Genomic DNA, 13734 nt, shown 5'->3' with positions numbered 1-13734 from the left:
GAGGCCCAGTGCATTTTCTATAGTCTGAGTCCACTCACTCGCTAACTCCATTTGTTTACTTACGGCCTCTGCTTGTTTTTCTGTCCAGGTAAGATTTTCATTGCCCAGTTATATGTCCAGCTGGATTAAATGCAGGCATGTCTCCCGGATGATGATTCCGGTGCTTGGTCCCAAGACTACTTTATATTCGCAGAGATTGACAGTGCTAATGATGGTTTTCCCTTGGATGTTTACAGAGTCATTTGTATCTCTGTGGCATTTCCAAAATAGAGGAGTTATTGGCATGTTGCTGTTTAATATTTCCATAGTATTATTTTTTTCTTTTTGCTTTGCTAAGGATGGTACAATAGATGATAAAGAAGTTTACAGGAAAAATGTCACTAAATTTTCTTTTTTAGAAAACTGTTTCACACTCCTTTTCCTTCCATCTTCTAAAATGTTTATATGCTTCAGCATGTGAGGTTGAATATTTCATTAGGCAGCATTAGGGGAGTTATTTTAAATGTTAACCACTAATGCATTAAGCATGAAAACCTAAGTGATAAGGAAGTATAGATTTGCTTTGCTGAAAGTTTCCCCTTCTCTGTCTTCCATCTTGTTGGCATGGTTAAATATTTAAGTGTATATGCTGAGGAAAATAGGAACTTGATGTTGTGATTGAAATAATGTAGCTGCCATGAAGTATTCATCTTTTGCTTCTCTTATAGCTCTCTGCATTAAGCAGTGGTAATGACCTGGCAAGAGGCTGAAAATATAGATTGAGATATTTATTAGTGCATCTTGTTCTTATGACCATATAAATTGCTAGGAAAGTGAATGAAAATTGCTTTTGTTTCTTAGTGTTAGTGAAATTCGTATCTTTGTGAAAATGCCAAGACGCAGTGTCATAAAGGCAGTGAAATATATATGGATACATTGAATACTGGCTTCTGTCCTGGCACAGATTGTAAAGAACATGCCTGCAATGCAGGAGACCCGGGTTGGATCCCTGGGTCAGAAAGATTCCCCTGGATAAGGAAATGGCTGCCCACTCCAATGTTCTTGTCTAGGAAATCTCGTAGACAAAAGAGCCTGATGGACTGCAGTCCATGGAGTTGCAAAAAGAGTCGGACATGACTGAATGACTAACAGACAGCATAAGAAAAACTCATCCTTGTATTTGGCTAGAAGTGTTGTTACTTTCTAGGTTTGGTATGCATTTTGTTTGCTTCTTTTGTTTTGAGGAAACGTTGGAAGGGAAGGTGGAGAGTGAGGAGGAGAGGCTAGGATTTGCCTGAGATTTTCCGCAAGGCTGTATCAGCCCATGATAGCCTATAATGGGATCATATGATGGAATTCCAGCCACTTTAGGGCATGACACTCTAGTGCTGATATAATAGCTCTCAACGGACAATTATTTATTTTGTAGTAACGGAAACTGAAATTCAGAGAGCTAAGTGATAATGTTGTATGTCACATAGCTAATGATCAACTGAGCTGGAAAGAGGTCTTTGGTTTCTTGACTCCTAGCCTAGAATATATAGGTTCTTCAGTGTATCTGGAGAAGGCAATGGCACTCCACTCCAGTACTCTTGCCTGGAGAATCTCATGGACAGAGGAGTATCTCCCATGCAGATAGGATAAATTTCCATTAGATAAAATTCAGTAGAATTTTCGTGATGAATAATGGTTAAGTAGTTATTAGAGGGGCTTCCCAGGTGGCTCAGATGGTAAAGAATCCTCCTGCAGTGCAGGAGACCTGGGTTCAATCCCTGGGTCGGGAAGATCCCCTGGAGGAGGGCATGGCAACCCACTCCAGTATTTTTGCCTGAAAAATCCCATGGACAGAGGAGCCTGGCAAGCTATGGTCCATAGGGTAGCAAGGAGTTGGACACAACTGAAGCGACTTAGTGTGCACACATGCCCACAATTATTAGTAGCCTCCTAAACTTAATGAGTGATAAATTGAAAGCATCATTAATCACTTAAGAATGAATTTTTTTCTAATTTTTTAAAAAATTGCTTTTGAAACAGCCTTTGGAAACATGAGATAGGTGTTTTGAACGTGATTTGCCTGATTGAAGAGAAGTGTTGAATATCCGTGCTCTGTGGGTAGTAAATTGTTACAGGATAAATAAAAACTGCCTCTACTTTTCACATTGCAGTTCACGGACAGGATGACCCTTGCTTTGGGGTATCTTGGGTTCAGCTCTGCAGTTTATAACCTGGATTCACCACTCTGTCTCCCATAAATCTCGGATGAAGAAGCCTGCTTTAAAGTACTCAGAGATTTTTATCCAAAATGAAAAAAAAGTTTTAGAATCCCTCAAGAATTCCTTAATCTAAAATGACACAGAAACACAGCGAGCAAATGCTATAGGGAAGAATGGCTAGCTTCCCCAATAGACTAGCTCAACATAGGGTGGCCATGAACATTCAGTTTATAAAAAGCTAACACAATAACTGTGATGCTCCAAAAATAGCAAAGAGCAATAAAACAAAGCATGGTTACACAAGATATGCCTGTATTTAAAAAGTAAACAGATACTTTTTTAAAGGGACTACATCACCTGCACAATGGACATGGGTTTGGGTGGACTCTGGGAGCTGGTGATGGACAGGGAGGCCTAGCATACTGCGGTTCATGGGGTCGCAAAGAGTCGGACACGACTGACCGACTGAACTGAACTGAACTGAAATATAGCTACAGTTCAGCTTATTCCCATAAGCCCTTGGTGTGTCGCTTCTTCATCTAACTTTAGCACTTTGAAAGGTTCAGTTGCATTGTAATTGGTATGAACTTGTATTCTTTTGCACTACTAGGAATGTAAACTTTACAGTGTCATCTGTCATTACGAAGTCTTTGTATCTCTAATGAGTGCTTAAGACACTCTTGAGATGCATGTGGCAAGAAATCCTATAATCTTTTAATACAGTCTTTGATGCTCATTTTAGTAAAATTCTGAATTGAATTCAATTCTATTCAGAAATTTTACTAAAATAGGCATCGAAGACTATATTAAAAGATTATAGTATTTCTTGCTACAGGCATGGAGAAGGAAATGGCAACCCATTCCAGTATTCTTGCCTGGGAAATCCCATGGAGGAAATCCCAGAGGAGCCTAGAAGGCTACAGTCCATGGGGTCACAAAAGAATCAGACAGGACTTAGTGACTAAACAACAACAAAGACATTAATGACAATAGCAACTTTGTTGATACTTCTACAAAGAGATGGGATGAAGAGACGGAGAAGGAGGAAGCACTTGTCTTGTGTAAGTCATCATGCTGAGAACTTTACGTAAATCATGTTGTAGTCCTTATAATAAAATTATCATCTTCATTTTACAAAGTTTCACATGGTTAAGTTCCTTGTCCAAGGTCATGAAGCTGGCAGATAACTCAGACTCCTGAATTCAGACTTTCACCTGTTATTGCAAATATTGGTTTGTTACTCAGTGCTGGGAATGAGGCCGTAAGAAGTCTGGCCTCTTTTTCAAATCACTATGACATTATTTAGTTTAGTTCAGTGAAAAAAATTCAGAAAGTTATACACAAGCTTTGTATACCTAGAAATTAGGCAGTTTGCTTAAGCAAAATTTTTAAATAATGCCTATGGGAAGAAAAAGGTATCTTTAATTGTTATTGATTATCAAATTGTAGGGAGGAGGAGTCTGCAGATTTCCAAATAAAACTATGAACAGTACCAGGGCTTTTATTAAATTCTTTATTTAACTATCAGATACTGAGTAATTGGACAGAGATATGTCACATTCATGGTTTATAAGTTATTATATAATTTTCAAGTGGGAAAATGGTATAATTAATTGTTAAAATTGTCTCAGAATTTGAGTTTAGTTTTTTTTATAGTATTATAGATAATACTTCCATCTGCATACACATCTTCTCTATGATAAATACTTAAGTTTTCTATATTAATTAAAATAATTGAGTTAATATTATGATTTACACTGAAATCACCAAGAAGCATTTTATTTTACATTTAATAGGAACCTTAATGCACTATTTAAGTAAATCACTTTTAATTTTCTATGTACATAATCTTTATTTTATTACATTATTGCATTCTCTATGTATAGGTCTCTAGAATTTTTCTAATTTGGTTTTCTTAGAAGCATAATTCAAAAGGTGTGTTTAAATTTGTACTCTATATATTTTGAGAAAAACTTTTTATGATCTGCTAAAAAGTGAATTTCCTTTTCACCTAACTTATTCAATGGCACCCCACTCCAGTATTCTTGCCTGGAAAATCCCATGGATGGAGGAGCCTGGAAGGCTGCAGTCCATGGGGTCGCTGAAGGTCAGACACGACTGAGTGACTTCACTTTTACTTTTCACTTTCATGCATTGGAGAAGGAAATGGCAACCCACTTCACTATTCTTGCCTGGAGAATCCCAGGGACAGGGAATCCTAGTGGGTTGCTGTCTATGAGGTCGCACAGAGTCAGGCACGACTGAAGTGACTTAGCAGCAGCAGCATTCATTTTAATGAGCATTTTAGTAAACTATTTTTACTAATCTTCCTATTCCTCTTCTGACACCTCTAATAATAAAATTGTGACATTTTGAAGGAATTGGTTGAAATATACCATTTATATTCAGATTAAAATTTAAAATAAAAATTTTAAATGACTAAATAAAGAAAATGAAGGATTAGGTAGCTAACTTTAGTCAGTTAGGCTTGAGAGAAGCCAGAGCCACACCCCACCAATGGATGACTTAACTGCCTATCTTCCAAATAAGTTGAAAGGGAAGAGCATCATTATGTCTTACAGTGTTCCCATGATATGATGCCATCATTTATTCTGTATATTTTATTGCCCAGAAAATAAATTTGAGACTCTTAAAGGATTGTTGTTATTAACTTTGTTTTCATTATTGATGTTAACCATAAAATTTGTGTAACAGTGATTATTATGAAAATCTTAATATAAATTTTCATTAAGTGGAGAAGACTACTTTAGGTCAACAGACTTAAAGAGGATACAGACCTTGGTTTCTGGTTTTGCCACTTTGTTTCCATGAATGAGTCTATCTTCTTGAGTCTCAGCTTCTTTATCGGAAAAAGTAATGGTTATCTTAAATGACTTCAGTGGTTAATTTCTGCTGTGTATGTACTATAACTTTCTGATGTTTGCTAGGAGAGAATCATCTTTAACTGATCTCTGAGAAATAAAAATGACATTCAGAAAAAGGCATAAAATCAGAGTTTATAGCCAATTGCTGGGTCATAGAAGAATATAAGGTTATTTTTACTCTTTTCTGTTTTATTCAGATGTAGTGTCTGTAATTGGAGAAGGCAATGGCACCCCACTCCAGTACTCTTGCCTGGAAAATCCCATGGATGGAGGAGCCTGGTGGGCTGCAGTGCATGGGGTCACAAAGAGTCGGACACGACTGAGCAACTTCACTTTCACTTTTCACTTTCATGCATTGGAGAAGGAAATGGCAACCCACTCCAGTGTTCTTGCCTGGAGAATCCCAGGGATGGGGGAGCCTGGTGGGCTGCTGTCTATGGGTCGCACAGAGTCGGACACGACTGAAGTGACTTAGCAGCAGCAATGTCTGTAATAGATGTGGACAGTATCCCATGAGATTGGTACAGAGGAGATATGACCGATGCTGCTGTAGGGGGCATGGGGTTATCCAATGGAGCATGAATCCATAGTCTTGGCTACTCCTGAAAGCCTCGAGGTGATTTTACCTTCTTGAGGTAGCTTTTGACAGTCCATGCACTTACCATGCTTAATTTTCTTTGGAAATTAAAAACAACACCAACATGATGTATAGGTTTTGATGTCTAAAAAGCAGATTTGTTCATTGCAACCGATGCAGGTAAAAAGCAGTGCTGGTGGTTTTCAGAAACAAACATATTTGGATATACTTTCTGGAAAGAGAAGAGTCTTACCTTTCATTCATTTCATTTATTTTTGGTTGCAGAACGTCAGATGGTGGCAAAGTTGTTGGCACCATAGAAGTCAGTGTCGTGAAGATGGGGGAGATTGAGGATGGGGAAGCCGACAACATCACGACAGATGTGCAGGGACAAAAGGTAGGGTCCCAGCCAGCTCACTGCACAAATTAAATTAGAAACGATCAGCCCTGCCAGCTGCCTGGATCACCATCACCTCTGTGGGGTATGAAATCTCATTATTCAAAAGCTAAATGAGAAATCAGCTTTGGAATGGGAGTGCCTTAAGTGTGTCTCATCCTCACAACCCGGACGGCCTGTGTACATGACACTATGCAAAGCCACGCACCATTCAAAACACCTTTCTCTCCGCAGCGGGCTCTCTGTGTTGGCACAGCCTCTTCTCAGTTAGAACAAAAGTATTGATTGCTGTTATATTCTGCAGTAATTAGCCCTATGTGAGATGCACAGAACGTTCTGGGAAGCCTATTGCCAAAAGTAACCACTTCTCTGCTCTCAAAATTCTCTTTGGAAAGTGATGCAGTTTGAGTTTGGGTTTTGTTTTCATGTGAAGGAGGACAGATTGAACAACTCTGTGCCTTAGGAAATTATGGAGAAAGAAACAGGAAGTGGTAAATGGGCTGAGGGATGGGCGGGAGGACCCTAGGGGGGAGAGGCAGTGCCAGCTTCCTTGAAGTCCAGAATAAAAGCCCCAATATTGTCAGTATCCAGGATTTTTATTTCCTTTCTACTCTCTTTTCTTTAAATAGAGAGACAAAATTATTAGTCTAAAGTCCTGATTTAGCAAGGGTGTTACCTATCTCACTGAGGGACAGGGTATCGAGTTATAAACTAATAGTTTTCTCCCCCCCTCAGGGAAATGAATTTGTTTACATATTAGAATGTCTGCCTTTTCATAAATGAGCATTTTTTTAATAACATGATCCATTGTGACCTATTTTCTGGCTTAGTGTCCCTTATCTGGGAGCACATTTTAATTTTTGGTGCAGAGGAAACATCTAAACATCTCTCTAGTATGAGAGAGCCAGTACTTATCTAGCACTTAACAAATCGTTAACACTACAAAAAAAATCTAAACTGACTTTCAAAAAAAAATGTTGTTCTTAGTCTGCATAGGCTAGGGTCTTGCCACTTCCCCAAGCCTTGTTCTTCTCTGTTCCGTACTCTCCCTCAGAATGTATTCCAGGTCATGAACATATTTCAGTGAGGTCCAATGTTTGAATCAGGTTGCTGGCAAATGGCAGGGCCATGTTGAAGTTATGCAGCAGACCATCTTAAGATTCCTGTCTTAAGGCTAAGGTTCTGTCATGCAACCCTTGTTAACTCTGGACTTCTATGTAAGACTCCTATTAGTCACCACCACGTGGATGCTTGTGCACGTCAAGATTAGAGAGGGAGGATTTGTAGGTTAAGAAGGTAGGGAGGGTGTGGGGGGAACAGGATGAACTAAAGGCAGAAATAGGCAGATAATTGTGCCTGAACCCATGGAAACCAGGAGCTAAAACACTTCCCATTTCAAAGTAAGCCTGCTTTCCATTTTCCTAACCTATTACCAGATGCCTCTATTTTTTCCCAAAGCTGGCTCACCCCTTGACTCCTTTACAATGTTGCTATTATGGGATAGCACAAATTGAGTCATGTTCTTTTCATAAATGGAGAACCTGATACTCAGGAATATGCCCCACTAATGTTTCTGATTTAGTAATATGAACTTAAAAAAAATGACTTAACTGAGCTGTTCCAGAAATAGGTGGCAGTGTCAGCACGGACCGTGTAGCTGTCACAAGTGGGCTAAGATGCTAACCACATCAGGCTGGTTTTAGCTTTATCCTATCTGCATTCTTGACCTTTTGCAAAGCTTTTTATAAAGCTACTATAAACTCTGCTGGCAATCCCTAGGAATGGTCATGAACAGCATGTCATAAGGTCCACTCTGCAAGATATTTAGAAGAGTTATGTGGAAAGAACTTTATCTCAGTGTGTTTCAAAGTGTGGTCAGAATCATCACAATGTTTGTTAGAAATTCAAATATGAGGACCCTTTCGCAGACTTGCTAAATCAAAATCTCTATGAAATGTGTTAACACGGTCTGTTACTAATAGTGATTTAAATCTTGAAGTTAGTCAATGACTGAAATATATGAAAAGACAAAGTAACTGAGATTGAGGTTATCCTAAAACCACATCCTTCTCACTGGTTTGCACAAATGAGGGAGAAGAAACAGAACAACTCTTTGTACCATATTCGTGTACTGAGTGGCACATGTTATCTCTTATATATGCTGAGCAGTGAAAAATTAGTACCTATAGGAACCTGCTTGGGCTGCCGTAATGAAATACCATAGACTAAATGACTTAAACAACAGAAATGTATTTCCCACAGTTCTGAAATGCTTCTGAGTCCTGGATCACAGTGCCAGATGATTCAGTTCCTGGTGACTCCTCTCTTCCTGGCTTGCAGATTTCTTGCTGTGTCCTCACAAGGCTTTTCCATGGCACACACGCATAGAGGGAAAGAGGGAACTCTGGTGCCTCCTCCTCTTCTTGTTAAGGATACAGGCTGTAGCATTAAGGTCCTACTCTTGTGACCTCACTTAACGAATTCCACCAAGTTCTTATCTCCAAATCCAGTGAAACATTGCGACTTCAACATATGAATTCTGAGGAATGTGATTGAGTTCATAATAGTACCTCTGATGTAAAATACTACATTTTAATCTTGAATCATACCCAACAACCAGAGCATGGGCTACTATTATAAATGAAAATCCAAGCTCTTTCCTCTCACATATGTTTCCTTCTTTCCTAAAACCATATTATTATGTTTTTTTGTTTGTTTTTGTTTCTTTAATCAAAGACTGTGCATAGGGTCCTTCACCATATTATACTGACTCAAATGTCTATCTGATACATAAAAACACAGAAATAGAACACAAAGTGTTAAAATGACAGAACAGTAGAAAGAAAAATTCACAAAAGAAGTACTAACATTGTCCTTTTACAAAGCTAACATGTAAGGTGAAAAACATTGTGTATAAAAAATTTTTTTTGTTCCTCTTATAATCAATATGGCAGTAAATCCTGTTCATTTTGACTTCTAAGTAAATTCAGAATCTGACAACTCGTGACCCCTTAAGGCACTGTGACCTACACTGTCTGTCACCTGGATTTTTGCAGTACAGTAAATGCTCTACACATGAACAGGTTCCATTCTGAGAGCACATCCATATGTCCAGTTTTTCATACATCCAACAAAGTTAGCCTAGGTACCCAACTAACACAGTCGGCTATGTAGTAATGTACTGTAATCAGCTTATAATACTTTCTACACAAATAATACATAAACAAACACGAACATAAAATAAGGAAAATGTTTTTAATCTTACAGTACAGTACCTTGGAAAATGCAGTAGTGCTGTACAATGGCTGGCATAGGAGGGCTGGCATCGAGTGAACAGGCAAGAAGAGTTACTGACTGGAGGAGCAAGAGGAGGTGGGAGATGGTAGAGCTGAAGGGTCATCAGCAATGAGACAGAGGGCAGGCTGAGTTCCACGCATGCTTATGTTGATGGAACGCGTGTTTGCGTCTTTGAAAGTTCACACCTTGAAGGTTCATAGTTAGGGGACTTACTGTAGCCTCTTGCACGTCTCCCTGACTCCCTCCAGCCTCCTTCCCTGCCATCCTCACCACCGTCATAGTCTGTTCTCAGCACAGAACTTCCTAAAATGTAATACAGAATGTGTCATTCCTCAGATGGCCTCTCAGCTCCCAGAAGACGACTGAGCTACAAGGGAAGCCCCAGTGAATCCAGATCCTCACTTAGAGTCCTGCAAGTGTTGGTCCCCTTCCCCTTCACATCCTTTTCTGCTCCTCAGTTTTGTGCATTTTGATCCAGCCCCATTATCTTCTTCGATGCTCCTTAAACATCCCAGATATATTTCCAGCTTGGGTCCATGAACTTTGTTACTCAGTCTATCCATGTAGCATTTTCCCCAGTATCTGTGCTCCACTCCTTCACTTCCTCTGGTCTTTATACAAATCACTTTCTCACCAAAGCCTTCTCTGCCACCATATCTAAAACTGCAGTGCCTGCCGGAAACACCCCCTCTTCTCTGAGTTATTTTGTCTTTAGCGCTTATTGCTGTCCAACCTTATAAGTGAGTGAAGTCGCCCAGTCGTGTCCGACTCTTTGCGACCCCGTGGACTGTAGCCTACCATGCTCCTCTGTCCTTGGGATTTTCCAGGCAAGAGTACTGGAGTGGGTTTCCATTTCCTTCTCCAGGAGATCTTCCCGACCCAGGGATCAAACCCGGGTCTCCCACGTTGTAGGCAGACGCTTTACCGTCTGTACCACCTATCTCATGTATTGTTTATTTCCTTCACTTGAATTAAACTTCCTGAGAGAAAGGTGTTTGTCTGTTTTGTTCTCTTTTCTACCCTCAGTGCCCAGAACTGAACCTGACAGAAGGAAACTGAATCAATGAATAAATGAAGTCAATATTACTTTGAAGAAATTAAATCCAAAATTGTCTCCTAGATGGGAAAATATTTGGCTATATAGCACTGTACAAGGACTTCGCCAGTGGCTCAACCGTAAAGAATCTGCCTGTAGTGCAGGAGCCACCGGAGAGGCAGGCTCATCCCTGGGTTGGGAAGATCCCCTGGAGGAGGGCCTGGCAACCCACTCCAGTACTCTTGCCTGGAGAATCCCGTGGACAGAGGAGCCTGGTTGGTTACAGTCCATGGAGTCGCAAAGAGTCGGACACGACTAAGCACACTCGCACATTCATCAGTGAACCAAGTAGGGACAGATGCCACCTTCCTGTGAAGTAACAATAAAAAAATAAGCAACATGTTGTTGATCAGATGGTGCTATTTGTTATAGGGAGAAAAGGACTAGAGAGTCCTAGGCTGTGGCCATTTTAAACTGGATGGTCAAGGATAGATTCACTAGTAATATGATATTTGATCTGAAACGTGCAGGAAATAAGGAATAAGAACTGTGGATTTCCAAAAAGAGAAAGAATTATAGGTGGAGTGAGCAGCAAAAGCAGAGGGCCTAAGATGGCAGGATGCTCCTTGTGTTGAAGGAACAGCAAAAAGGTCAGTGTGACTAGAACTGAGAGGTCAAGGAGGAGAGTGATAGGAGTTGAGGACAGAGATCCATGAAGCAGGAAGACAGACTGTGTACTTCCTTGAAGCCCGTTAGACTCTGAGCTACGTGTAAAGACAGTTGAGGAGATGAGTGTATAGGTGTGAAGTCTGATTCATATTTTAAGAGGACCTTCTGGCTGCTCTTTTGAGTAGAGCCTACCATGAGGCAAGGGCAGCAGAATGAAACCCAATTATTATGAAGATTCAGGGTAGAAATGCAGATGAGTTGAATCAAGGTGATGCTGATGGAGAAAGTGAATTGTGGCTACATTCCAGGAGAAAAGGATAGCTAAAAAATAGAATTACCGTTTTCTCAAAAACACTGAGAGAAGCAGGTGGAGGAAGATGGGAGATTTTGAGATGCTATATTTGACATTCCTCTTAGATATTTGAGTATATATGTATCTAAGCAGCTGGAGATTCAAGTCTGGAATTCAGGTGGGCTTTCCAAACTGGAGTTATGTATTTGTGAGTCACCTGATGATATTTGGATGGTGCTTAAGCCATGAGACTGAATGAGATCACAAAAGCATAGCTATTCTGTTTTACACTCTTGAAATTTATATTTATGTGGATCTTATCTACTGACATTTATTGTATTTGTAATTATACTATATATAATTCACTTATTTGACTTATATCTGTAGACATTTATCATATTAGAAAGTCAAACAAGAAATGTTTAAAACAGAAGAGTATCTAAGTACACATACTATTAGCTATCACGTGATTGGTTGATACAGTCTAGAAAATTCTACTATATGCTTATAAGAGAAAGAGAAGGAAACAGACAAATAATATTTTAGTATTAATTTGAAAATAAAGCTGTCTTTACCCTGTGCTAGATGCTACAAAGGATACAAAGACAAAAGTTATCAGGGGATTTCTCTGGTGGTCCAGTAGCTAACACTCTGAATTTCCAATGCAGAGGCCATGAGTTTGATCCCTGGTCAGGGAACTAAGATCCCACATACTGTATGGCTCAGCCAAAAAGTAAAATAAATTAAATGAATGTATCTTTAAAAAAAGTCATCAGAAATTTCCAGGAGACTCCAGAATAACTTTGAGAACTGTGATTGATGGAATAAATTAACAGATGTGAAAGTACTTAGCCATGAAGTGTTAGCCTTGATGGATTCATACAGAGCTTTACAATTATTGTTCACACAATATTGCTAATTTTCTAGGTCAGTGTGTATCAACACATATCAAATTGATATGTTAGCTTAGAGTCAAAATCATTTAGCTCCAAGAATTTTGCATATCTTATGTTTCTTTTGCTTGGCCACACTTACATTCAAAAGATACTTTTAAAATTATTAATCACAATCAATAGGGTTGTGGTGCTACATCTGGTACAAAAAGCATGTGATGTTTTGCCATTCCTGCTCAGAATCACAAATGTAGAGTCATTACATTGCGAGTGCACACCATGCAAATGTGTAATGTTGCAAATATCCATCATCATAATAGCAATGAACAGTATAAATAGCTGAACCTTCTTAAGCACAATTTCCACCTCATTTCCATCCTTGCATTCTCTGAAGCAGCGACTCTAAGGTCAATGTAAAAATTTTTTTAAAATATAGCTTAAGGAAATAAGTAAGGTTCTTGGCCTGGAGAACTTTCGATCTAAATAGTGACACAAAGGGTACACTTCAGGAAACAATTGAAGAAAGCAATAACCAGAGTCCAAATATGAAAATATTAATTTGTTAAGTGCTTCTTACTTTCTGCTGTGTTCAATGGATTTAAATCTTGAGAGGATTCTGAATAGTAGAATTTTAAAATACAGCAACATTGGAAAATAAGAATATTAGTTTAAAATGTCCTCAATATCGATTTTCCAGTGTGGGTGGAAGATATAAATATATAAAAGTCATTTGTCTGTATTCATTTGGTGAAATGAAGCAGGCCTTTAGTTTGGAAGAGAAAGTTATCTTTGATTTCAAAGAGGCAGGACTGCCTCCATAAAAAGAAGCAGTTTCTCAGGATAATAGCCTGGTTTCTGGGAATTATGGACTTCTTCACTAAAAAGGTTTAATCTAAACCATCCCTATAAGTTATATTGTCGATGATGATATTCTTTTGGAAAGAAAGATGATTTAGAGCTGTGTACCTAGTTATTATGTGGAAGGATGTCAGGGATAAAGCATGAAAGCATTTGAGGACCAGTCTGAGAATACTGAATTTGATTGGACAGTAAATAACCATTATACATTCTAGAACCAAACACCAATATGATGAATATAATATTTACCAAAAATTACTCTAACAGCCCTGTGTAGGCTGAAAGAAGTAGAGAAAATATTGTAAATAGGAGCAATAAAGAATTTTAAATGTGTCTAAGGATCCTTGCACATTGCTGTGGTGATTTGGAAAGTGCATATACAAAATACCTGTGGATTAAAAAAAGGAATCACCTCTGACTTCTGGTTAGTTGCAAAATGATCTAAAGAACACTAAACTTTAAGAATTCTTTGCAGTTATTCATTCTTTGAGTGGGACCTCAATATAAGCACTAAAAAATTTAGGAAAGCACATTTTTCTCCATCTAGAAATTTCCCGAGCAATGTGATGAATGTTATGACAGAAGAATGAGTAGTGGACTTTAAAAGTACAGAAAGTAACATTTGAATCAATGTTTTA

The 13734-nt window shown here is 38.7% G+C and overlaps 1 protein-coding gene across 1 annotated transcript in view; it reads left to right on the top strand.

Annotated features, from left to right (window-relative positions):
- Nucleotides 1–13734, top strand: part of INPP4B (inositol polyphosphate-4-phosphatase type II B) — a 736226-nt gene that overhangs the window by 461790 nt on the left and 260702 nt on the right. The window contains exon 9 of the mRNA XM_018061563.1: nucleotides 5940–6051. Within this exon, the coding sequence (XP_017917052.1) occupies nucleotides 5940–6051 (112 nt within the window). The remainder of the gene's footprint in view (nucleotides 1–5939; nucleotides 6052–13734) is intronic.

The sequence above is a fragment of the Capra hircus genome, chromosome 17 (assembly GCF_001704415.2).
Source record: "Capra hircus breed San Clemente chromosome 17, ASM170441v1, whole genome shotgun sequence".
Lineage (NCBI taxonomy): Eukaryota > Metazoa > Chordata > Mammalia > Artiodactyla > Bovidae > Capra > Capra hircus.
Note: the sequence above shows the minus strand (reverse complement) of the source record. Positions and strands in the feature narration are given on the sequence as shown.